At 28.2% G+C, this 26932-nt stretch overlaps 1 protein-coding gene across 2 annotated transcripts in view; it reads right to left on the reverse strand.

Annotated features, from left to right (window-relative positions):
* The window catches only part of LOC107164575 (circadian locomoter output cycles protein kaput-like), a 47570-nt gene extending 30820 nt beyond the window's left edge, over window positions 1–16750 (reverse strand). The window contains exons 1-2 of one of the 2 annotated variants that reach the window (XM_089222402.1): window positions 16229–16750; window positions 5406–5556 (exon numbers count right to left, since the gene is read on the reverse strand). In XM_089222402.1, the coding sequence (XP_089078528.1) occupies window positions 5406–5545 (140 nt within the window). In that variant the 5' untranslated portion in view covers window positions 5546–5556; window positions 16229–16750. Of the gene's footprint in view, window positions 1–1330; window positions 2474–5405; window positions 5557–16228 lie in introns of those variants that run through there. The other variant, XM_015512437.2, reaches the window with a different exon arrangement.
* Window positions 16751–26932: the final 10182 nt, after the last annotated feature.

Here is a 26932-nt window from a genome sequence, read left to right on the forward strand (position 1 = left end):
TAGAATTCACTAAATTGCGTTTTAAATATCAATGTTTTGAAAAATTAAATAATTCTATGGTTGATGTCGTCAATGGGGTACCGATCTTTGAAGAAGAGGCTACCTGGAATTCCAAGGCTACTTCTGGTTTCCACGTGGTTTCGACAGTGCACAATGAGGTGTTTAATATTGTAAGCAAGAAAACTTTTAAATTTTTGATCGATATTATATTGTATTAGAACATTTAAAATAAATAAAATAAAAGGGAATGTACATAATTTCAATATTGTGTACAAACAACGTTATCGACTAAACTAATAGTTTATTGTTCGTAATTAAATATTCAAACAATTTGTTCAAAGTATCATCCTGTAGATATATTTAATTGTATACAATTAATTGATTTTAAATATCACTTCTAGAGCTTTATACGTTTTTCTCATTGTTTTATGAGTAGATTACACGCAGTATTCAACAAAGGATCGTCTTCTATTAAAAATAAAATATTAGGTCAAATATAACAACGGTTATGATACAGGATTAATTTATATTTAATATAAAATATTTTTATATCGAAAATATTATCAGATGATAATTTTATAAATGTTGTTTATTAGTGCCGTAAAATAGTTTTTTCAAACTTAGTTAATATGCATAATGTTGGAAGAAGAAATTTAAAATGAATTTTATATTACCTATTATAGAAGAATGACTAATTTTGTTTTAATGTTCAAAAAGCATCTAAGAATGTAAATTTTTTTATTAAATAAGAAATGTTTTAATTTATTGGACACACAGAAAGTTAAATTTAGTTTATAAATTATAGTGAATTATAGTTTATACACATAAAACCCAGATTTATTACTTCGATGGACATTTTTTATAATATAATTTTATTATTAATGAACACTCTTTTTCGAATTTTTATATTTTGTTGAACATTATTATAAATGTGATAAGTTGACACATAGCCAACATATTACATGCATTATTATACATTGAATAGAAATCAAAGCACAGAGAGCGAGATTCAAAACCAAAAACCTCCCCGTCAGTAATTTTTTTTTAAACTTTATTGTTTAAAAATATATAAACATAATACCTATTACATAAATGTATTATTTTAACCTTTCAATTGTTGGGCGTCGAATACCAAATGTACAAATATATTATATCATAAACCAAAAGAGGATCAATGTGGTATCTCCCAATGTTGTGTTATGAAGACATTACGCTTAAAATGGCCGGTGAGTACGAGATCTAGCGTACTTTTACGTTTAAATAACAAAGTACGATAAGATGGCGGTTGAAAAATTTCACAAAATATAAAATAATTTATTATAATTATTACTTGTTTCCGGTGAGTTTACTGGTAATCTGCTGCAAATCCTGGCATTCGTAGCGATCGGTGTAAGTATTATTGTTATTGTTGTTGTTGATGTTATTGTATTTTATGTTGTTGTTGTTGTGGTTGTTGTAATAGTTGTTGTTGTAGTTTTGTAAAGTTTGGCACGGTGGCTGTGTAGGCAACGGCACTTGAGCGTTGTTAGGGACGGGTGCCGGGGGATGATTATTTTCATAAGTGATGTAATATGCGTTGTGCGATTGCGGCGGATAGTCGGCCACCGATGGATGAGCGGGAACGCCATGACAGTCGTACGGCTGCTGATTAGGCGAGTAACCGGGGCAATACGGCATGGGCGACATCGACGAAGACGATGACATGGGCGACGAATGCGACGACGACATGGACCGGTAACCGTTGTCCAGCGGCGTGACTGGAGACGACGACATGGCGCACAGACTTGTGTGGTCGTGGTGCTGAATCGGCGTGTCATTGTGTAGTTGGTTGAACGACAATTGCAGCTGGTTTCTATTGTGGTGTTGCTGCTGCTGAAGATGTGGTACGTACGGGTGACGTTGACGGTCTACGGTCGGGGTGAAACAAGTTACGCCATGCGGCATAGGCGTGCAGCTCGGATACATGGACGACGGTATGTTCGCAGAATCGTCACAACAGCCACCAGGAAACATGACGTCGCCGTAAAAATCGAGTTTGTACCGGTGCAACAATTTTTGGATCTTTCAAATTGTTTAATATAAATTATAATAATCCTTCAATGTGGACGAATCCCATCAATAAAACAAAAAAAAAAAATCCCAAAAAAACAAGTATCAAACGCGATGTACCGGATAACCGAGTAACTGGAATCGTCGAGAGACTCGCTAACAAAACGGCCAGAACACTAATAATAATAATACAAATATCACCGGCAGTGGTTAACGGCAGAGCGCCGTAACGGCGGCGGCGGCGGCACGAGCGTCAAAAACCCTAACCGCACTCAACTCGGAATCGCGTGTACAGCACATGTTGCTTCCGACTCGGTGACTACTTCTGGCGGCCGTGGCGAATCGCTCGACATTGACACATTGAAGGAAGGGAATAAATCGCGGGCTGGCGGGCGAGCGGACCGCCTCTGCTGGTGGGTAGTCCCGCCGTGTGGCGTGCATGCGCGCGCGGTCCAGTCCTGCAGTGCAGCCGGGCCTGCGCACAGTAACACTGAGGGCAGTGAGCGTGCGCGAGCGGTCGCTCGGTCGGTCTCCCGCGGCGGCAACACTGCAGCAGCCGCCTGGTGGTGCTATAGGTGCGCGTAACGCAGCGTTTTGTGCATTGCGCGCAGCGCGCGGCGTGTTCGCGCAAGATGGGCCCGCCGTTGCACCGCCGCGCAGCGGATGGTAACTATGCAGTTCTCGTAACCCGAGGTCAGGGTCTGCAGCGACCCAGGACAAGGATACACCAGCCGCAATACTGACCCATATCATATAAATATATTATACTATATTATAATATTATAGAATTTATGGTTTTTGACTTGCTAAATATTATATTGTTCGTGGCAATTGAGCGTAACATGCCTAGATGTTAATACATAATTGTATTACGTTGCGACAACTTTCAAGACCTATCGCCGTTGAATCAATACATATGTAATATGTATAGCAAGTTTTGTGTTTTGCGACTGGGGAGGTTTCGATTTTGGGTCTAGACAACCAATAACCTGCACGGTTATAAACACTCATTAATTAATACTGTCGTTTAGGATGTATAGTTTGTGTTGAATTCAATTGTTACTACATCCCTAAGTTGTATTCTGTGTTATTACCCGAAAATAAATATGTAGGTATATTAATATTTAAACACCAATATACAATTGACCTTGATTAGAGATTGCATATTAAAATTAATATATTTTAAATTCAATAACCATATTTATTTTACCTAATTATTAAACAATCAGATAGCTATATCAATATGTAAAATATTATTACCACCCTACACTATGTTGTGAGAACTGTTTAATAAATACAATATTACAGTATATTAAAATACTAAGAACATTTTGTTATTGAAATAGTTCAATTAATTGTATATTTCAACAAAATTTTTATTATAAATCATAAATCCACAACCCATCTTTTTGACTGATTGAAAACTTATATTCAACGAAATATATCATTTATTTATTCAATTTTACGCAACGATCGAAAGCTTACCAGAAAAATACATCTAAATCAAAAATTTAATAAATTAAGTTAACGTAAAAAAAACGAATGGCTTAAAATGAATAACAAATTAAATGAGATAAAAAGAACTATTGAAAAATGAAAAAACCCAATGTCGCTCAAAAGAAGAGAGGAAGTCATACTTAATCGCCTCAGAATAGGCCATACGCATCGCACTCATGGCCGCCTTATAAAAAAAGAGCCACCAAAAATATGCCTTACCATGTTGAATTACAACTACAATCAAACACATTATTACCTAATATAGAGACATAAAAGAGGCAAGACAAAAATTCAACATACCAGAACACCTTCATGACGCACTAGGCTCTGACGAAGAATCCATCCAAAATATGATTTTATTGTTGAAAGATATTGAATTGTACAATTTAATTTAAATTATCATTATCTATAAAAACAAGTCAATGGTCACGTTACCGAGGCTTTTTCCTTAAAAATAAAAAAAAAAACGAATAGAAATTCAAAAATATAATTATTAGAAAAATAAGAATTATTATTTAGTAATACGTAATTCGATGTCATATTAATACAAGAAAATTGCTATACGTAAGACCTAGGTTGTCGTTGGCTAGGTATAGGTAGTATGTATTTTACATTTATTTTAACTTGTTTTACAAATACATTCATAGCCAAACATAATATGAAAACTAGTTGGTGGGCAAGCGTCTAACTTTCATGCAAAATAAATATAGTGACGTATATATTATAATAGTTATTCATGCTAATATCATAGTTATATAACTCCTCCTTAATTCATAATAAACCGACGTATTCGAAAAAAAATCCTAATAGATAATAGTTTACTATACTGTATTTTATATTTATAATTTTTATGAATATCGTAACATGCTTGATTGGATTACCGACACTAAATTCCATAAACTTCAAAATTCGTACAATCCCATGTTGATTTATAATCAAAAAAATATTTGAATTTTATGAAAAAAGATTACTAAGTTGTATAACATAGTATACACCAGGGCGTTTACTATGAAATAGTCAGAATAAACTTTAAAATTCCTACCTATTTAATACAATTCTACTCTTCACAAAAATATAAACAAAAATCATATTATCACAATCATTCAATAAATATACACATAAATATATATTATAAACTCGGAACTGCTTAATTATATTCATTTTCCAAACAAAAATATTAAGCTATTGCCTATTTACACTCCGAAACTATTCACACTGTTCTATACTTCTATAGAAAAACGGTATTGACTCACAAGTTTATAACAGTAATAAACTATAATACATAGGTACTATTATAATACCTTTGTACAATAAATGCGATGTTTTCAGTTAAAAATGAAATCAACATACTAAAAGTAAAATAAATTAGTTTTAATAACAATATTACAAAACATATATTTATTTAATGATAAATATATTTAATGAATATACATTGTCATATAGGTTAACAGACCTTTACTTAGAATTGTCTTTCGTATGCAGACTATATCGTAGAATTAAAATTTAACACATACTACAACACGATGTATTACGAGTTACGACTCTGACGAAGTTCATCACTCAATACCTACTGTACAACAAAAGCCGTTACTAATTCTTCTTTTTTATATACCTAATATCTATGTAATGGACAATGGTTCTAACAAAAAAATGTCAAAACGATAATATGATAAGTTTTAAATCTATAAACCATACTGATTTTAATCTTATTACCTACATCAACAATACTGTGTCATAAATACGTTCTTATTTTTCAACGTGAAAATACGAGTTTTGTGTAAAAATAATCATAATCTATGAGTTCAAATTAATTTTATACTTTAGGCAACTAGATGTAAAATTATACACTACTTCCTTACCTTGGTGGATTTGAGCATACAGTCCCTTCTGCACTATATCGGGATGAAGTAGACTTTTTATCGTCTGTTCCTTGCTCTCGATCCTCTTCTTCGACATCGCCGTAATCATCTACACGAGACGAGTTGCTATTATCCTCCATGACTGCTATACCTAGAAGGTATTCAATAAATAATACAGTTCAAATTTATGCTCATTGGGCCACAAAGATATCTATTTGTAATAATTAATAAATGATAAATTATCTGAATCAGTAGCGTACGCAGGATTTTAGTTTGGTCAGGGTTTTACATGGGTAAATAATTTACATCATTTTTTGTTAAACAGTTTTTATATAATTAGTTATAGCAAATTATAATTAATAATAAATTAACAATTTATTTTATATCTATTGAAAATTACCAACAATTGATCCACTCTGTGTATTGCAATGGTAGTAAATAAGATTTTTTTGTAAAAGGAAGAAATTTCAGAGGGGGGAGGGGGTCAGAACCCTTACCATGCGTACGCCACTGATCTGAATGTGATAAACTGATAAACAATACCGAGCACGATTAAATTTATCTTAGTGTCTATAGTTAAACAGTGTAATAATATGTACATTGTACGTGCTATACATTTTAATGATACCTATATTTTCATATAAATAAAATTATTTCAATAATTAATGTTATCTTTTGGGCAACAATTTCAAGAAATAATTTGGAAACAAAATAAAATCTGTAGTTGAAAATATTAAGTAGAATCTAGAATAGATTAGGTATTTCTATAATTAATGGTTGAAAACTTAAACAAAATAAATTCCTTAATATTTTTTCAAATAAAAACTTTTAGTCAATACAAATATATACAATCTTTGAATAACGAATCATTAATATTTTTATTATGTGTATGAATTGATAATTTAATACGTTATGTACTAAAAATAAAATATTTAAAATATAACGAGAACTGATATATTTATTTTAAAGTACAATTACGGAGTATAAAATATAATTTTGTTCCTCAAATCACAAAAGCTCTTTTCTGTGTATCAAATAATACACTCCATAATGACCTCTCCATTCCAACAGGAAAAGAAGTAGCTAAAACTTTCTATAAATGCTTTCATTCTAATCTATCTTATTACCAAAATAATCACCTCTTGTATCAAACTTATCTGTCCTTAATATCTCTGGTAATCCCAGTAGGCGTTATAGATTATATATATATACAATGTGTTCACCGATTTAGGGAACACTGAATTTCTCGGCCGGATTTGTTTGGAATAAATCGATTTTTTTTTTTAAACTGGTGGTAATACACATTTTTCGATAAATTTCAAAGTTTTTTGAGAATTTGTTCTGCACATGTGCAGTAAAATGTTTCTTTAAAAATAGCAACACCTATTTTTAACACCATATTCAGATAGGCTTATTTTTTTAAAGTAATGAATTATAGAAATGTAGGTACAGATGTATAAAGAAAATATAAATCATAATAATATTTATTGATTTACAGAAGTAATTTTCTGGTTGTAAATTGTGAAGATGTAAAGAAGAATTATCAATTTTGTATTTATTGCACATGTATTCACATATAGGCACATTCAGAGATTAAAATTTTAAGGCTACCTGTTATAACCCGACTGTCATTCTGGGCATGGCCGTTTTCGACCAAGAACGTACTCTTCCCGTTTCGGCCGATTAACTTTTCGATAAAATTTAAAATAGGTCAATTCTATAGAAAGGTAGAACATAATGGTACTACACTTCTACAAAATTATACTTCAATTTGTAATGAAAAGTTCCGTTGGGTTAGGTTAGGTCAGGTTCTTGAAGTGGTTACTAGATAGATATCTATGAATGACTACAAATTGTTCCTGTTGGGGACATTTTTATCCGTGGAGCAAAATGTCATCTTTTCGTAATTAGTATCGTTATTATTAATACAAACTAGATATTCATAACGTACGTGAAGTTTGCTCTCCTCAAGAACAATATTTATTTTAGTTATGATGTCTTACTGATGTGAACCACAGACCTTTAAAAATTCTTTACAGACGAAAATTAACTAAAAAAAAAAAATGGGGAGTGCTCTTATGTCCTAAAAATTGAGATCGAAATTTGTACTCGAGTTCACAAACAAAAGATTTAGGTATAATAAAGTTCTACCAGCGAAAACAGAGTGTAAGGAAATTGGGCTCTGCTCAAAAATTATAATATAAATCGGACCATTACCCAATTTTGATTTAATTGCACTTTCGTTATTACTCCAACTTCAGAACTTTAAATTTGTCTATACATACTTTACCTTAGTTAGTGGGTTTATTGAACCTGACTTTTTCAATTACAGACAAACAGTACATGTAATATTATGTAAGTTGTAGAAAATTGAAAACAATTTGCGAATGTTAGGTTAGAATTGGAAAATGTATGGTGTAATTCGGTAGTTTCAGCAATGAACTTAAGTGGCTAGTAGTCAGTAGATAACCAAGAAGAATAATTAATAATATATACCTTGGAGCCTTGGACATAGAAGATGATCAAGTAGGTAATCAAATGCATAAAAAATCGTTATCATTGTTTGTATTGTACACAAATAATCAGATAGATGCCATAATGTGAGGATACTTAAAGTGCATGATAAAAGTAATGCGTCAAGTCAAATACGGCTTTCCTTAATAGTAGTTTTTATAGCGGGGACTGGTGCATCAAGTACACACTGCGCAATCTGAACGCATGCACTATTGATCGGACCAATTCGGCGTCAGTGACGATAGCTGACCTATTTAGACCGGTATAAACAGTCTACAATAGTGTTATGTATGAACAATATTACAAGTATTCACTATATACAGAACTAAATAATAAACATACAACACTGAATATGAATGTTAATATGATATAAAATTAGTAAGTTAAATAGGTGTATCATAAATATATAAAATACTGTTGTTTTAAGGAATAATTATAAATTTCAAGTACCCAAATATGATGGGATTATTTTCAATTAAGTAGTATTTGTCAAATGTGATTTTTCACGTCACGGTAACCAAAGTCGGAGATTTTCTATATTCATTTTATCTTATTTAATGTAAACTACAAAAATTAATTATAATTAATGTTATAACATTTAACTTGTAAATGCTTTATTATTGTAAAAACTAGAAATTTATTAAAATAAATAATACAATCCTCGAAGCATCTAAAAAGTAGAGTTTACCTTTTCCCGGAATTGGTAAATTGCGTCCCCCCCCCAAAAAAAAACGCGTCATATACTAAGTCAATTGAGGCCCGTATACTTTTAAAACATACGTTAATACGTCGTAATGTGGGCTGAGGGTGAGTTGCGGCCCGACCTTTCGTTTCCGGTGTTGGAGACCTGTGAATTCCGGCCCGATAATATTTTAGGTATAGGTTAGTTGCGGTCCGAGTAATTGTAACATTCATTACATATGTACCTTACTTGTATAATATATATTATATTATATATCTATTACCTATGTACCGTATAAACGAAATGTTCAATACGTATGGGAAGTTATATTTTTGTATAGGTATAATATGATAAAGATAATATAGATGGTTTTATCTTATTATCTGCCATATATGACTTACATTATGAATGCTTTGATTTTTTTTGGACATTATTATCATAATATATCACACCAATTATACTTTTATTTTTTTTTATTATTTTTTTTTTAATATAATGTCATAATATTAATATATTATATTATATTCTATAATTTTATGAATACTTTTATTTTATTTACGACCAATATTAATATAAGAACGACAATTTATACTAGAAAATATCTACATAATATTGTGATGTTTATATACTATTACTATATATAGACATATAGTATATAATATATATATGTAATATATACATTATTGTATGGCCGCAATTCGTACGTACCTTTCATAAATCCGGGCCGCTACTCGTACGTACCTCTCATAAACCCGGGCCGCAACTCGTACGTTATTTAGGGTTTGGGCCGCAACTCACCAACACTGGTTATGTGCAGGCCACAATCGGATAGATGAAAAGGTAAAAAGGTTACTTTGGGCCGCAATTGGGCTATGCCTTTTCTTTTATCCCGACTGCAGCCCGTACATATTAAGTAGGAAAAACTATTTAGAGGTTATCAAAACTAAATAAATATCATGATTACGTCCCATACGTATTTTGACATAAATATTAATACCAGGCGTATACCGATTGCGCCAAAATTACCTTTTTACCGGTAAAAAATCTATTGATTCCGCCAGCTATCGACTCCACCGAACTTAATCGCATCGGTTTTCATACATCTTAATCAATATAATCTATAAAATTATAGACATATTTTGTTACAAGTAGGTAATTGATATTATTAGAAATGCATAATATTAGAGAATGCTCAATTCAACAAAGCACATCCCAATATATTTTTGTTCACGCATGTACAGAGGGCTCGATAATAATAAAATAAGTAAAAATAAAAATTATGAAAGAGAAAATAAATATATAGAAACCATTTATGAAGATTATTTAAATAAAAAAATTGATATTTAAGTATATAAAACTGGCATCAAAGCACTATTCTGAAGAATAAATCAATTAATATTATTATTATATTTTTACTATATTATTTTTACTGTTTTGGCGTTAGCTAAATAAATTTTAAAACATATTATTTTACTATTTTAATAAACTTTATCCACGAGAATGTTTGAATTTTTTTTTGCAATGTTTATATTTAAATTTAAAAAATATATGGTTAACTAGGTGATCTTATACCTACACTTTTAATTAAAAAAAATACGGTCAGTGGAATCAACATAAACAAATATCCGCCAAAATTAAGAAATAAAAAAGCTCGCTGGAATTGATAGCCGGCGGAATCAATATAAACAAATATCGGGCGGAATTCATATTAAAACGGCGGAATCGACAAAACCCCATTAATATCATAGATATTAAAGAATGGATAGGCCATTTATGGATATCATACGAGAACGAACATGAAAATATAGAGGTTTAATACAAATGTATAATTATATAATTATTGTACATAATTGATCAATTGATGATAAGACCTCTACCAGAATGAGAGGCAATGATAAAAATCAAAAATCAGTTTTTCTCGCTTCCACATTCCAGCACACTTACCTCTATTTTATTGATATAGCCATGGCCTATCAATTCTTTAATATCTATTATTAATATCATATTCCCGATTTAAACAATCTCCAACAATTTATTATTTTAATATTCGACTATCAATGTATAAAAACTATTTACCTCGCTATTTACAGTCTTGTAAAGGATACTTTTAAAATTGTACATTTAAATACAGATACAAATACAATCATTCAGAAACTATTTAAAACATGAAGTGTACTTGCTATGTATTTAAATAGTCATTAAACTGAAGAATGAAAATAAATAAAACTTGTTAAATACTAAATAGTAATTTTTATCTGGTAACTAAATAGTTGTTAACAAAATCTGAAATTAATATAGGTACTAGGTAAGAAATAATCAATTTTCCTATGCCGGTCTCAAAAGTTGGTATATTATTTGAAATAATCATAAACGAGACATATAGATATATATGACGTATATCATTAAATATTAAGATAATGAATAATTGTTTTGAATTTTTAAAGTATTTAAATTTCAAGCAAGCTACTTTGTGAACCAGTACGCTTGGATGCAATCGGGATATGGAAATAAGGTACGACTACCTGAATTCGGGCTACTCCGAATTTAAAAACTAGTGTTTATGACTTCTAAATAATCAATATATTGGCGTAAAAGAGGGTACATTTTACCATGGTTAAAATTCGTACATAAAAATACAGTAGTTAGGCTTAAGATGTCTACAAAAACAACTGAAATACTGATATAAGTATTTTTTTTAAATTTATTACTTAAACTTCTGTTTTTAAGTTTTGATATCGTTGGAGATTGTTTTCCATACGATATAATGGCGTTACAACCACGGTATTATAGGAGAATACGATTTACTTACTACATATTTAAAATTTTCAAACGTATTTAAATAACAATAATGACACAGAATTACGACCACAGATATGGTCCAAATTAATATCTTAAACGATGAATACAACAAAAAATAGTAAATCATTTAAAAAATTTAACAGTTCATTCAATTCATCACAACCAAACATATTTAATTTGCATTGACATTTTAGAAATCATGCGAAAAGTATGAATTCCAAAAAAAAAATGTAGGTAACTATTTAGACATTTTAGACTATATGTGGGAATTTTCTTAAGAATTTTAACAGGTTTTTTTAATTAGGTATACATTTTTAACAATACATTTGTGAATCATACACGGGATGGGTTAAAAAATATTGATTTTGCAACAAAAGCTTTTAAGAGGACGCTACACCCGCATATGTTGTCTCCGTCTTACAAGTGCGTAACATACCAAATTTTATGCTCAGCAGATCACGTTTAGCTCCGTTAGTTTAAAATTTAGAGTAAATTGACCTCTTACAAAAATTAAAGGTAACATTATTATCGAGAGCATGACGTAGGCTTTTTATTATATTTTAATTTTAAAGTGAGTTATGTGTATTTTAAAATTTAAAATTGTTTGTATATCTTAAAATACACATAACTCACTTTAAAATTAAAATATAATAAAAAGCCTACGTCATGCTCTCGATAATAATGTTACCTTTAATTTTTGTAAGAGGTCAATTTACTCTAAATTTTAAACTAACGGAGCTAAACGTGATCTGCTGAGCATAAAATTTGCTATGTTACGCACTTGTAAGACGATGACAACATATGCGGGTGTAGCGTCCTCTTAACGAAATTTACTTGAGAATGAAAAATATTTAAGCATATATATATAAGCGGACCACAATTTACGTATTTATGTATAAAATATACCTAGACAACAATATTTACACAAATAATTAAAAATAGGACGCAGTTTTATTTACGGCAACCCGTTCTTTTACGTACCGCAAATGCAACATAATCAATTTTACAATTACGGATCAAGATAAAATTTACTTATGTATGAAATTAATATAGTTGAACAAAAGTTGTTTCAATTGTTTTATACCTAATATTTAAATTATATTTTATAGTATTGACAACATTATTTATATTATCTACTTGATTAAAAATTGTAAAAGTATACATTTTAATCATGATAAGTTTAAACATATTATATATTATTCAAGCATTAAACCTTTTGATGTTACTTGATGAATAGAAGGATGTTATAATTTGAATAATTTAATACATTAATATTATTATTGATGTACCTACTATCAGTACTAATAAAAATCGTTAATCATGTATACTTCTCACTTAAGGAATATAATCATGATATAATTTCGGAAAATATAGCTAATAGCAGAATTAATAATAAATAGAAGAAATAATTCGACAAGAACTTGGTAACACTTAAATTGGTATACAGATATTAGACTATGAAGGAAAGTAGGTACCTATGCATAGTTTCCATAAGATGATGTACACAATATAAATAATATGATATGTAAATATATAATATTTTATAATACATTTTTGTAAAAACAATTTATCAATTATCAATTTTATTTTCAAGGCTAAGTTTTAAATTCAATAATTTTAATAATTTTCAAATCAAAACAATTTTATTATGTTAGTAATCACTAATCTTGACAACATTTGAACTTCAAAAATTAAAAAAAAAATATGGCTAAATACTTTATTTTTATTTGGCTGAAATACTATAACAGATATTATTTTAATATTGTGTTTAACATAGACTAATAGCTAAAAGAGAACAAAACGAACTTGAAGATTGCTATTAAAGTAAGTGTATTTATGATTATTATGTGAAAAAATCCAGTCACTACAAATATTTATTTCTGAATTACAATAAACAAAAATTTTGTTTCTGAAAACTTAAGAATAGGTACATAAATAATAAGTTTTTAGACCTGTTTTTATTTGATTTTCTCAAATATCAAGTAAAAGGTGAGTAAAAAGTTAATAACAAAAAACAATACTAAGAAAATATGATATTTGTATCAAATATCAATGAGTACAGTGGCGCAACCAGGATTTATTCAAGGGGGGGGGGTCCAAAAAAATGTATTTAACTACTGTTTTTATGTCCTTTTCCTGAGTATATACATACATTTCATTTCTTAATAAACACAATTTGCCGGGTTTAAGACCAATAAAAAAAACACACAATTATATTATTTACATTTTTAAATTTATATTTACAATGTATGTCAATTAATTATTATTATTATGCCAATTAAATTATGGTATAGTCATAACTCATAAGTCTTATTAGGTAACAATATTATAGAAAAACAGTGTTGCAACGAGGTTTGAGATATACGACATACGTATAATATATTCTATATCTTAAACTGTAGTTGAATATAGTATGTTATCGACAATCGTTGATAATATTATTGTTATATGATATTATCTAATGCATCGGATTCGACGTGTTATCAACAAAATACCTAATGTCCAAATCTAATCTAATAACTAATAAGTAATAATCAATCTAATCAATAAGTTTCGATGAAAATTTCACGAAAACTTTTAAAAATAAAAATAAAACTATGACATAAGCCAAGGGGGGTCCGGACCCGGTGTCCACCCCCCTGGGTTCGCCACTGAATGAGTACATAACTATACTATGAGATCCGTTAGTTTTTTTTTTTTAATTTGCCTTTTATTAAAAAATAATTATAGCAAAATCCATTAGTTTTATTGTTTTTTTTTTTAAGTCGATAACAAAATATAGATACCTACTTAATATTATAATAGGTAATCTAATATATAATACTCATACACAAAACTGATTACCAATTTGTATGCATGCCTAGGTACATACAACACAAAAGTTAAACAAAATTAAAATTATTTTTATATGTTTTCATGAATGTTGATAATTTAGAAATTATATTACCCACCTAGTTAACACCAATAATATTGAATAATAATAGTATATCACAATTTTTTTATATCAATGAATATTATAGTTGAGTATGTTAGTTTATGTTTAATAAATAGACAATCTGTTACATATTACAATAAGATTACCACTATGTAGCTATCTAGTCTGTACTAAATAAGAGTGCACGAAAATCTGTCAAAACTCGCACATGGATCAACGGCAACTAATGATAGAGCGAATAGACTCGGCCAGGGGGTCCGGGGGTCAATTGGATGCTCTAACACAGTACTCACTTATTTGGTACAGACTATACATAGCATAGCAGCTAGCAGGGCATTGATGAAAAGGTTTCCATTGATACCAATTAAACGTAATAAAGGTATAGGTACTATAATTCGTTTAGTAAATAAAATCACATCAGCAAGAGATAAACATTTTATGTTAATCAAAATGGTATTGATTATAAATCTACATAATACAATAGATTGTGATTTGATTAAAAAATTATTATATGTTTTAAATGTTTATAAAAAAAAAAAAATAATAAAAAAAACAAACAAAAAATAACCAAGTTCTAGACTCTAGATAGCGTTAATTCCCAGCCAAGTGTCACTTCTTAATTCAAAATATTCATGCTACTATTATAATATCATATATACTTATTGTGCTATGTTGTACAGATTGTGTATTTAAAATTGTAAATAAAAAAAATATATATGCCTTTTTAATACTATAAAATTATAAAATTGGACTTGATTTATAAATAAATAGAAATATGGTAAATAATGTTGATATTAAAAAATTTCAGTAGAGTTAAGATAAATATTTGTTAATATTATCAGCAAGAGGATTGTTATTAGAAATTACCAATTACAATTTATGTAGTATATATATTATTCCATAGGTAATAGTATCACAAAATATAATTCTACATATTAAGTATTTTAATCTATTTAAACCACTATCAACATAATATAATAATTACCAGTTACATAACATTAATAATGTTGATAAAAATATTGTTCGATAAAATTTGTGTCTACAAAACAACCAAATTAGTTAACTTATTAACTTCAATGCTAATGTTTAATAAATTTAATATATTACAAACTTCAGAAAAAAATCCGGAAAAAAATAACTTGTAAAATATAAAATGTATTGTAAAAAATATATCAGTAAGAATTCTTAAAAATAAAACTATAAAAATGTTCTGTTTCCACAAATAGATACAGCTGATTAAATTGTAGTACCCTATTATTGCATTCATGTAATATCATATTAATCATAGTATTACACCTACTGCCAATCTTAGTTTTTTTTTTAACTGTGTGAAGAAAACCATTTAAAAAGTATTTACCTATCAATAAATTGTGAAAAATATGTATATTATTAGCCAAGATATAAGCTATGTTGATATCTTAACCAATACTTAATTTTATAAGTAATTTTATTTTTTATGTTATTTAAAATATAGTTGTTGCTAGTTTGCTGGACTATTTAAGTGACAATACTTATAAAAAACAAAAAAATGATCAGAACAAAATTCAAAACACACTATTTGACTAAGTGTAACAAACATTGTTATGTATCTTTCACTGTGTCTAATCAAAGTATACGTTAATATCATTGTTAGGTCCTAGCCTATCTAGTTAAAGTTTAAACACTAATAATACATTATTTCAGTCTTAACAAAGGACATTGGTAAACAATGCCCTAACAGAAGTGCAAAATTACATACAGCATAATCTGGATCAAAATGTTACTGTTAACTGTTACATTACACAGCGAGCATAATTACCATTTGCCAGCATTACAATCATAGTGAATCATAGACGTATAATATAAAACACAACTTAAAACTTATAACATATAGCAATCAGCAGGTATACATACTTGTACAAATTGCTTTTTCGTCAGTCTTAAAAGAGATGATGTTCAGTCTTGAAGTGCAGTCTTATCGTGCGGCTCATATGTGTGCCAATTGAACTATTTTGTATCTTGGTAGTCATCCACAGTAGTGTTTACGAGGCGTCTAAGAAACGTTTGTCGGACATCTGCCCAAAAGTTCTGCGACCGACCGACATAACTGATAGTTGTTCGAACGTAAACAAGACGTCATGATAGCCACTTTAAAGTCAAACCTTAAATATATATTAAACACACCGAAATCACATACGAGACCCGCACACGCTGAACTAACGAGCGAATTGTCATCCAAGCGAGATGCACCAGCACTGAGACGAAACAGAAAAAATAGGCCGAACAATATTGTTATTTGTGACTATCAGGTACCTAGTAAGACTTAAAAGTAATAATAATTGTTAATTTCTATTTGCTATTATTATTGTTATTATTTCAATTATTATTATAAGATCACATACGAACGACAACAAACCCGACCCGACCCATCAGACGCCATGTTTGTTGTTAATGGCCCCATTATCACTCAGTCGATCATAGAAGAAAAAATCAAACGAAAAAAAAAACGAAAAATCATGTATTATGCAATACTGCCTGAAAATAGGAAGATATAGTTTAAGACAGTGCAGCTTCTGGCACTTTTACTTTTTAGCCGCTATCCATTGTTCAATCTTCAATGGTTCGCTATTATAAACTTACCTATTTAAGAATTATAATATTATATCCCTAATTTTTTATGAAATATGGAACAAATAAAACGATTTTGTTTTCAACTGATTTTTCCTTGCGTTTTGATTGTATAAATCATCCATTACAATATACAGGTACCTATTATTTACCATTTATTAAAATTATTGATTTTTATATCCACATAGGTAGAACATATCTGCATAGATCTATTAACAATTATTAACAAATCGAGAAAATTATCATAAAACTATATCAAGTATCTATCTAAGGCTTTTTTTTTAAAACTACTTATTATACTTACAGTAAAACAATAAGGCCGTGACTAGGAGATCGGGGGATCCGACCACACACCCGAAATTTTTAAAAGTTGAACAAGTTTTTTATTATTAACTTAAAAATGATAAGTGTTTAGTATCCATTTGAAAAATAATGTTAGACCCACCTCCCGATATTTTTTTCAGTTCTAGTTTTGCAGAAAAATACCAAAATCTATTTTGTTGAAAATTGGAATATCTATAGCGCTAAAACCTATATTCCCGCTTTTTCATAGTATTTTTATTTTTTTTAAAGAACTAAATGGTTTTAATTTTGAATATTGACTCCCAAACCACCCACTAGATTAAATTTTCAAATAGAATCCAACCTTTATGTTGAACATTTTTGAACTTAAAGAAGCATTTTTGTTAAGTCAACATATTCATCGGACTTCGTAGAATGTAACACTCATGAAAAAAATGTTAGAGGAGAATATGTGCTTTGTGTGAAAAAAATATTTGCTGCTTATACTCAGAGATCCATTTATCGTAAGTACCTAAGGGCTAAACACTTATTATCTTACGTTAAATTTCTGTATATCAAACTTTGAAACTTCTATATAGCTTAAATAATAGGTACCAAAATTCTAGCAGGTTCATAATTTAAAAAAAGTCTTATTATTGTTTATTATTTTAAAATTACCAAAATATTATTTGTAAGTAGTAATAATAAAAAAAAACAACAATGATTTGTGATACAGTTAATAGTTATTAATTATTATTTAACTATTATGATGTTATTTAATTCAACTTATTACTAATTTAATAACGAATAACGATATGGATTTGTTTGTTCATTTACCTCCCTCACGCTTTGGAATTTTAGAACAAAACTGAAGCCAATCTTTTTTGCCTAATGACTGATTGTTCATCAAGCTCCTTTTTGCCTCAGAGCTCTCTTCGCTAACTCTATTTTATTAAGTATGTACATTAATATTGTAATAATATAATATATATAAAAATAATATAAGTTTACTACATAGTTAACCTATTTTTGTGACTGTGAGTGTATATCTTGTATTCGTGTATGACGTTTGTGGAACGCGAGTTTAAGACAACGGTAATATTATGAAATTTAAAACCTAAAAGTATATTATGTTCTGATTCATTTAGAAATTTAGAATAATCATAGAACTTTATTATACTTTAGATGTCTTATACTTATGCATGTTGAGCAGATAAGGTTAGGCTAGGCAAGGCAAGTGGAAACTTCTAAGGCGATATACTGATGTACATATGTATTGTTTTCCTAGCTTATTTTCAAATAGTGTATTAAGTTGACTAATTGATATTCGTTGCTTTGTTTTTTTTGCGCGTGGCAGAAATGGATAACTAAATAGTAAATATATCGTGGATAAAAATATAGCGTAGATTAAAAAACTATAAATCGTTGAATAATATTAAATTTGTTTATAAAACATAATCTCATTACACCTAATGGTTTAAGCAGGCATTGTAATATTATATTAGAATATAACATTTTAATCATGACTCGTGGTGATAATGTCATTTTGAGGACTTTTTAAGAAAATTTAAAAACAAAGATTTTTCATTTTATTTGACAAAAAAAGTTTTAGTGAAGCATAAATCAACAAATTAGCATATTACATCTTTATATACCCCCATTAAATCCTGATTAAGGGTAGGGGGAGGCAGAAGACATGATTTCAATTAGGCCTATCGCACTTTCTACAAAAATATTGTTTTAATCGATATATTCAAAATAGTTTTTGAGAAATAAAATACAAAATGTTTATATTACGAAAAAATATTAAATTATATATTTATAATAAATGTATACTGTGATAACAGTAGGTATACGAACATTTGTAAATGAGTGAAAGTGGGAGTTGAGAACCACGCAGTTCAATATAGTCTAGCTGTGACGTCTGTGGACTCTGGTATTACCTTATAATTATTGAACCATATTCAATAATTAATATTATTATCATATTTATTCAATTATTATTTTTTTAGACCTATTGGCGTTAGGTAATAAATTATAATAGTATATTTTAATGTTAGTATGGACCTAACGTTTGTAATAGAATTTATAACTGTGATGATTGTAGTGAATATAATATTTTTTTATCTATCTTAGGTATCTATATTGTCAATCTGCCAATTGCCATTGGTATTTTGGTCATGAAATGTATTCAATAACATGTTTTCGTATTTCATAAATCGTGACTCATTGAATGATTATAAATCATTTTTTTCTATTTATTAGAATGAAGATAATTGTATCTGTGTTTAATCGGTTGTTGCTATTGTGAGTATTAAATCTAGTATTGATAAATATAATTTGCGCTTTAAAAATCACATTTAAAACCAATATTAAAGATAGTACGGTTGCATATCAACTCATAATTCTCGTACTTAAAAAGTGTCTACCGAAATGAATCTCTACTTATCAATATTAAACAACTGGAGATTTAAACATAGCGCTTTCATGTGTAGTGAACTAGTGACTCTACATACATAACCACTATTTACCATGTAACATAATATTCTTATATTCCTGCGTTCATAATTTTTTTTTTAAATACTGCTTGATAATAATAAATTCAAAATAAAAATGTTATTATTATTAATAATGGTATAAAGTTCTAGATATTGAATGAACTAGATTAAAGTTTAAAATTTAAAGTAATACATTTTTTCAAAAATACTTGTACACTTGTCTTGGGGTTTAGGTTCCTGTAATATAACAATATAAAATATATTTTAATGATTAAGTAAATATGTACTTATAAACATATCATACAAATATATTATAATCTTAATTTTTTTTTTAACTTTTAACCAATTTTGATGGTTTTTTTGTATTTTGTTTTATTAATTTTTTTGTTATTTTGGTTCTGTTGATAGCTATATTGACGCATTCTCATGATCAGATAATATGAAAAATATCCATTAGTATATCTGTTCGATGTTCAGTGCATGGGAAAACAAAAATTATATTTTGGCTTAAAAAATATTCAGAAGCATCTTCAAAAACATTAGGTGCTTCAGCAAATTTAGTAAATGATAACTCTAATGACTTAAATATTTTAAAAATGTTATTATTTGGATGGATCAAGTAGCCTTTACTTTTTATATTAACTAGATCAGCTTCAGGCCCAATTTTAGAGGTATTCAAGTTCTTTATATAATATTTATTATTATGATTTAGGTATGACTTATGAGTCAAATAATAAAAACCCGGGAAAAAATTTAATATTGAACATTTAAATTAACATACAAGCGCTAGTGTTTAAATCTCCAGATGTTAAATACTAATAACTAGGAATTTATTTCGTTAGACACTTTTCAAGATTTGTTGTGTAACCATTCCATCTTTAATCGTATTTAAAACTATCACATTTTTAAGTGCAGTTAAAAAAATGTATATATCAATATATAAGTAAAAGATAATAAAAATCCACTGACAAAACATAGATAAGGACAAGGTTCACTTATTTCTAACAATAATACAGAACTAATTATTTTGCGATAGTACCTACGATCATTGCTCAAATCACTTTTATACTGATGACGAAATATAAGAATGTGTTTTTACTGTAGAAACACATAGAATAATAACAACGAACAAACAGCTCCGTCACTCCATCACCCCAAGTTTAAAATTTTTACACAACATTTTCACAAAATTATGTAATCATTTTGTAATGAAATTTAACCATGATAACTTTTTTTGTAACTTACAAGAAAGTTCAGAATTACGAACTTAAATAATTTACGTCACGCGTAAAACCAAATACCTTTCAAAATGGTCCGATTGATTCGAAATTTTCAGGAGATTATGTAACCATTTTGTAACCAAATGTAATCCAAAATTCGAGATCCCTGACTTAACTGGAATCCTATAAAAACCGATTCAAGTCTCCCGCAAGCCAGCGAGACATTACCCCAGCACCTCGGTATACCTTTGATAATGATTTTTTTTGCTTGCAATTTTCAGACGATTTTCTAACCGTTTTGTAACCAAATGTACCTAATCCAAAATTCGAGATGCTTGTTTTGGCTTTATTCTAATAAGAATCATTTTAAGTATATTAAGAATTAATGTTGTAATATTATATACCCAACAACGTATAAAATATATTTTTGAAATAAAGGTTTAATACTATAATTTATTATTTTTTTTTTTAGTTTTTACTTATGAATGTTTTAATTTTATTAATATTTTCTTAAATATATAATATATTATATATAGTGTTTGTATTTACTTATATTATTATATCATGCATATTATTTATATTTTATACTTAATTAATTTATGTTTATATTTATAGTTTTGAATTATCAAATCCAACTTTGTTTTGGTTTTAAAAACTAAAAAGTAATTATTTTCATTGTAAGAAGGTTAGGTTAGGCAATCGTGATGAAGTAAATTTTTATTGTAACACTGCAGTGGTGGTTTTCATCTAGTAAAAATGTGTTTGCACATGTTACTGATGATAATTCTAAGGACTTATCCCACCTGTACAAACATATTTTGTTAGAAAATACTAAATACTAAATAAACAATCAGTGAGCCACATATTTTTAGTGATTTTTAGGTGTTATCAAAAAATAACATTTGTCTCATATTTATAAGTTAGTTACAAAATGAATAATATTTTTTAAATACGGGTTTTACTCGTTTATGATATTCGGCATTTTACTCATTATAGTATATTTATGGCATTCATTATAATATTATAGTTATTAATAAGTATTATCATGATCAATAACATTATCGTGCTTTATTTTCGTCAACGGTCGGTTTTCGTTTGGTCAGTCGTCACTCGTTAGTTAGTCGTCAGTGGTTCAATTTATATTTTATATTCTACATGATCTGGGCGATCTGACTATAATATACTCGATATAGGTAAGTAATATATAGTATATTATATATTACACTTAATTACTTAAACACAATTATTTGATTTATTAATATATACATATATATATATATATATAAATTATAAATATATATATATTAAATATAAAACAAAGGATAGGTACTCTTGTGAAGTAATTTTGTTCGTAGTTCTAAGGGCACAGTATATAAACACCAGCGTTTTTCTGTCTCCTTTTATCGAACATGTAGTGTGTCAAAATTACGTTACCTACTTTTTAATCTAAGTTAAAAATTGCTAATTCGGAAAACCAATATTCGATAAACACATTGTAGTTTTCATAAAAAAAAATTAAAAGTATAAGTAAAAAGCGGGTAAGTCGTGGATGCTGTACAGTAGGTTACTGTAATGGATGGGATTAAATTTGAATGCAATAATAGGTATCATTGTATACGAAAAACGATTCTGAACGGAGATGATTTGTTGGACTCGTTTGAAGATAAATCGTTATCGTTATGCGATTTCATAAAAATTTAAAACTCAATTGCTCAAATTATTTTTCCTATAATGACGGTTCAAACTTTCTCTATGGTTATCTGAAGCAAAACTTATAGAAAACTTAGTGTTGAACTTTTTAACCTTAGATATAAATACAAATACAAACAATTTTATGAATTTTGAACTACAAACGCTTATAAAAAAAATTGTGTCTAACGATTTTTAATTTTTTAGCACTGCAGTGTTACAATAAAAATTTATTTCATCACGATTGCCTAACCTAACCTTCTTACAATGAAAATAATTAATTTTTAGTTTTTAAAACCAAAACAAAGTTGGATTTGATAATTCAAAACTATAAATATAAACATAAATTAATTAGGTATATAAAATATAAATAATACGCATGATATAATAATATAAGTAAATACAAACACTATATATAATATATTATATATTTAAGAAAATATTAATAAAATTAAAACATTCATAAGTAAAAACTAAAAAAAAAATAATAAATTATAGTATTAAACCTTTATTTCAAAAATATATTTTATACGTTGTTGGGTATATAATATTACAACATTAATTCTTAATATACTTAAAATGATTCTTATTAGAATAAAGCCAAAACAAGCATCTCGAATTTTGGATTAAATTTGGTTACAAAACGGTTAGAAAATCGTCTGAAAATTTCGAGCAAAAAAAATCATTATCAAAGGTATACCTACCGAGGTGCTGTGGTAATGTCTCGCTGGCTTGCGGGAGACTTGAATCGGTTTTTATAGGATTCCAGTTAAGTCAGGGATCTCGAATTTTGGATTAAATTTGGTTACAAAACGGTTAGAAAATCGTCTGAAAATTTCGAGCAAAAAAAATCATTATCAAAGGTATACCGAGGTGCTGGGGTAATGTCTCGCTGGCTTGCGGGAGACTTGAATCGGTTTTTATAGGATTCCAGTTAAGTCAGGGATCTCGAATTTTGGATTACATTTGGTTACAAAATGGTTACATAATCTCCTGAAAATTTCGAATCAATCGGACCATTTTGAAAGGTACTTGGTTTTACGCGTGACGTTACGATGGTGATCGCCGGACTTGAATCGGTTTTTACCGGATTCGAGTTAAGTCAGGGATCTTGTATTTTGGATTAAATTTGGTTACAAAACGGTTACATAATCGTCTGTAAATTTCGAACAAAAAAAATCATTATCAATAAGGGTACCGAGATGCTGGGGTGACGTCTCACTGGCACCCGGTAGACTTGAATCGGTTTTTACGGGATTCGAGTTAAGACAGGGATCTCGAATTTTGGATTACATTTGGTTACAAAATGGTTACAAAATCTCCTGAAATTTTCAAATCAATCGGACCATTTTGAAAGTCACCGGGTGTTAAAAAGTTATCATGGTTACATTTTGTGAAATTTTGGTGTAAAAATTTTAAACTTGGGGTGCTGGAGTGACGGAGCTCGAATGAACTAACAATTTATTGAGAATACTGTACCTCATTGTAATAAATATATCTACAATAATCAAATAGACACCTATTTAAAATTGTATAGTGGATAAGATGTACAGTGACTCACTGACTTTAGACTAATAGTTTTACTTTGGCAGTATGGTCAACAGTATTTAATTAATAGTGATTACGAGGATTTGTTTATTGGATTCGATCTATAGCAAAAATGTTAGGTAGGCTTAAACGCTCTATGCAGTCGACAATAATACATTTTCCAAAATGAATTCCAAAATTCCGATGAAATTAAACCATTTTAATAAAATATGATTCATGCTTTAAAGTTACAGATCGTTTCAGTTTATATCCATTATTATTTATTACACCTGCAACGAAATAGTTAAGGTTAAAGAAACAGTACAAATAAATAAACGCCGTTAAAATATACGTATAGGCAACAAAACATATATTTATTTTGAAATCTGAAACCTTGATACCTAAACCGAATAATTTTCGTTTAAAGTTTTGGAAATTTATCTTTATTCTGTTCTTTAAGGATTTGAGACTGTTTTAAATTTTTAAATAAAATAGTTTCAACCAGATTGGTAATCTTACATTTTGTAATTAATAAAATAATAACTATACCTAGTCATTTTTCTTATTTATTTATACTTATCGGGCTATGAGCATAATTTATATTTACGAGTACGGTTGTAGCACTTGAACTAGAATTCCATCTGTGCTTAAAAGCTAAAATAATTAATAATACAAATTATCTTTGTTCTTGAAAATTATAGAAAGCTGTCCTACATCGAAACACTTGTAGGCATTGTTACACTACAAAATATAATACGTAATAAGACGATGATGTTAGGTTATGCCTAGATCGTGGATTTGTATGCATTTGTATATTTATTTTGGTTGATCCTATAATATGGTAGGTGAGGAAAATATTTGTTTCATGATATAATGATTTAAAAACTTTTTAAACTTTTTTTAGCGCATATTTTTGCATATTTTGACATTTTTCTATTTTAAGGCCTTATTTTACAATTTTAATTGCATACTCCAATGTTTTTTTGGTTTGTTTTAGACATTTTTGAAAATATAGTATAATAATGAAAGAAAAAAATTACATCTTTCTAGTTTCGATTAATATCAAAATAAATTAATAGGTATACTCGTAGCCCGTAGGTATATTAACGGTTTTCCCAAATATGACCTTAGATCAATAATCGGGGAAATAAAATACGTACTTATACCAAGATAAGAAAATATTCTTAAATGTATTGTATTAATTAAATGTTTACAAAATAAAAAAAAATTTTTTGCTAAGTTTTTTATGAATTTTGGTGCATTATATTTATGCATATTTAAGAATTTTTTAGCGCATATTTGGTTGGGTCTTAAAAAATTCGTGCTCTAGTTATATCTTATGTGTTATGACTTAAATATGCGCTAAAACTTGAGTTTAAGACAATAACATGATTTATTATAGTGCCTATATAATAATATATTCTGATATCAAAAGGTAAAATGTACATACCTAGGTGGTAGGTAGGGTACTAGGTAGGTATAATATTTTAAGCTTAGGTAACAATAAATTATAACTAATTAGCAAACAAAGTCTACTCAATGATTCAATAACAATTATTGCAATATGCTTATCAAATTACCATTTTTCGAATATTGTTAAAAGATTATTGCATTCATTACTACATCCGTTAACGTTTGAAAGTATGGCAATTTGAGAACTAACATGAAAAGAGTAAATTAAAATATTTTTAATTTATAAGTACCCACATATTATTCCAACTTAAAAGACGAAAAAAATATAAACCATGTCCAAACAAACCTTCGGTATTATCGTGTTATATCTATTTGATAAAAAAAAAAAAAAACATTCCATACAAAGTTGTATGTCGATTTGATTTTAAAATATTTAATTTAAAATACTTGATTATTATAATATTACACTATAAACTCTAAACTATAAACTATAACATAATTTGGTTTTATACGATTTTCGTTTCTTTTTAACGAGGAAAGAAATAGGTGATGGATTTTATGGGCATTTAGTTATTGGAAAATATAGGGAGCAAAAAATTAGGCTAGCAAGTATAGGCAACAAATATTGCAGAAGATAATGCAAAGCACAATACCACCTAATATTATCTTTTATAAAAAATGTATATTAAGATCACTATAAATTGGTAATACCTAGTAGTTTAACGACCGTGAATGTAATCAATTTAATAATAATAACCTAATTTAGTAAAATTATAATTTTATAATGATAATATTATATAAGTACCTTCAGGCTTCAATAAGCAATAGGCTTGGTAATTAATGAAAGATAATCAATTATAATAAATATAATTTGATTAAAGATGTATAAAAATCCAATATTGTACAGACTGCACAGCAAAGTATAATTTATTGTCAGTTCTCGGTTATACGGCTATAGTCATCGCCCATAGGAATCACAAATTAGTAAAAACACGTTTTTAATATAATACAATAATTATTATTGATAATTCTACGGTCAATATTTTTGGATGATGGAATGTAGAAAAAACATCTGGGTGTTATGTATGAATCCATTAATCCATATTGAATTTATATTATTTTATAAGATTTAAACATATTATATAATAAGGAACAAGAAAATTCATGACACGGGAATATCTCTCTTAGGATGCTGGATAAAAACCCAATTAAAGAATTTTCAACTATCAATGTAATATTGTACATACTGTAATTATAAACAATCAAACAGTAAAACTGTTGAGCATACTATATGCTGACACATTTCTCATAAATACATTTAAAAAAAAAATTATATAATATACCTATAGATACCTATACAA

The sequence above is a fragment of the Diuraphis noxia genome, unplaced genomic scaffold, assembly GCF_037042655.1.
Source record: "Diuraphis noxia isolate RWA-SAM2 unplaced genomic scaffold, SU_Dnox_SAM2 contig0003, whole genome shotgun sequence".
NCBI lineage: Eukaryota > Metazoa > Arthropoda > Insecta > Hemiptera > Aphididae > Diuraphis > Diuraphis noxia.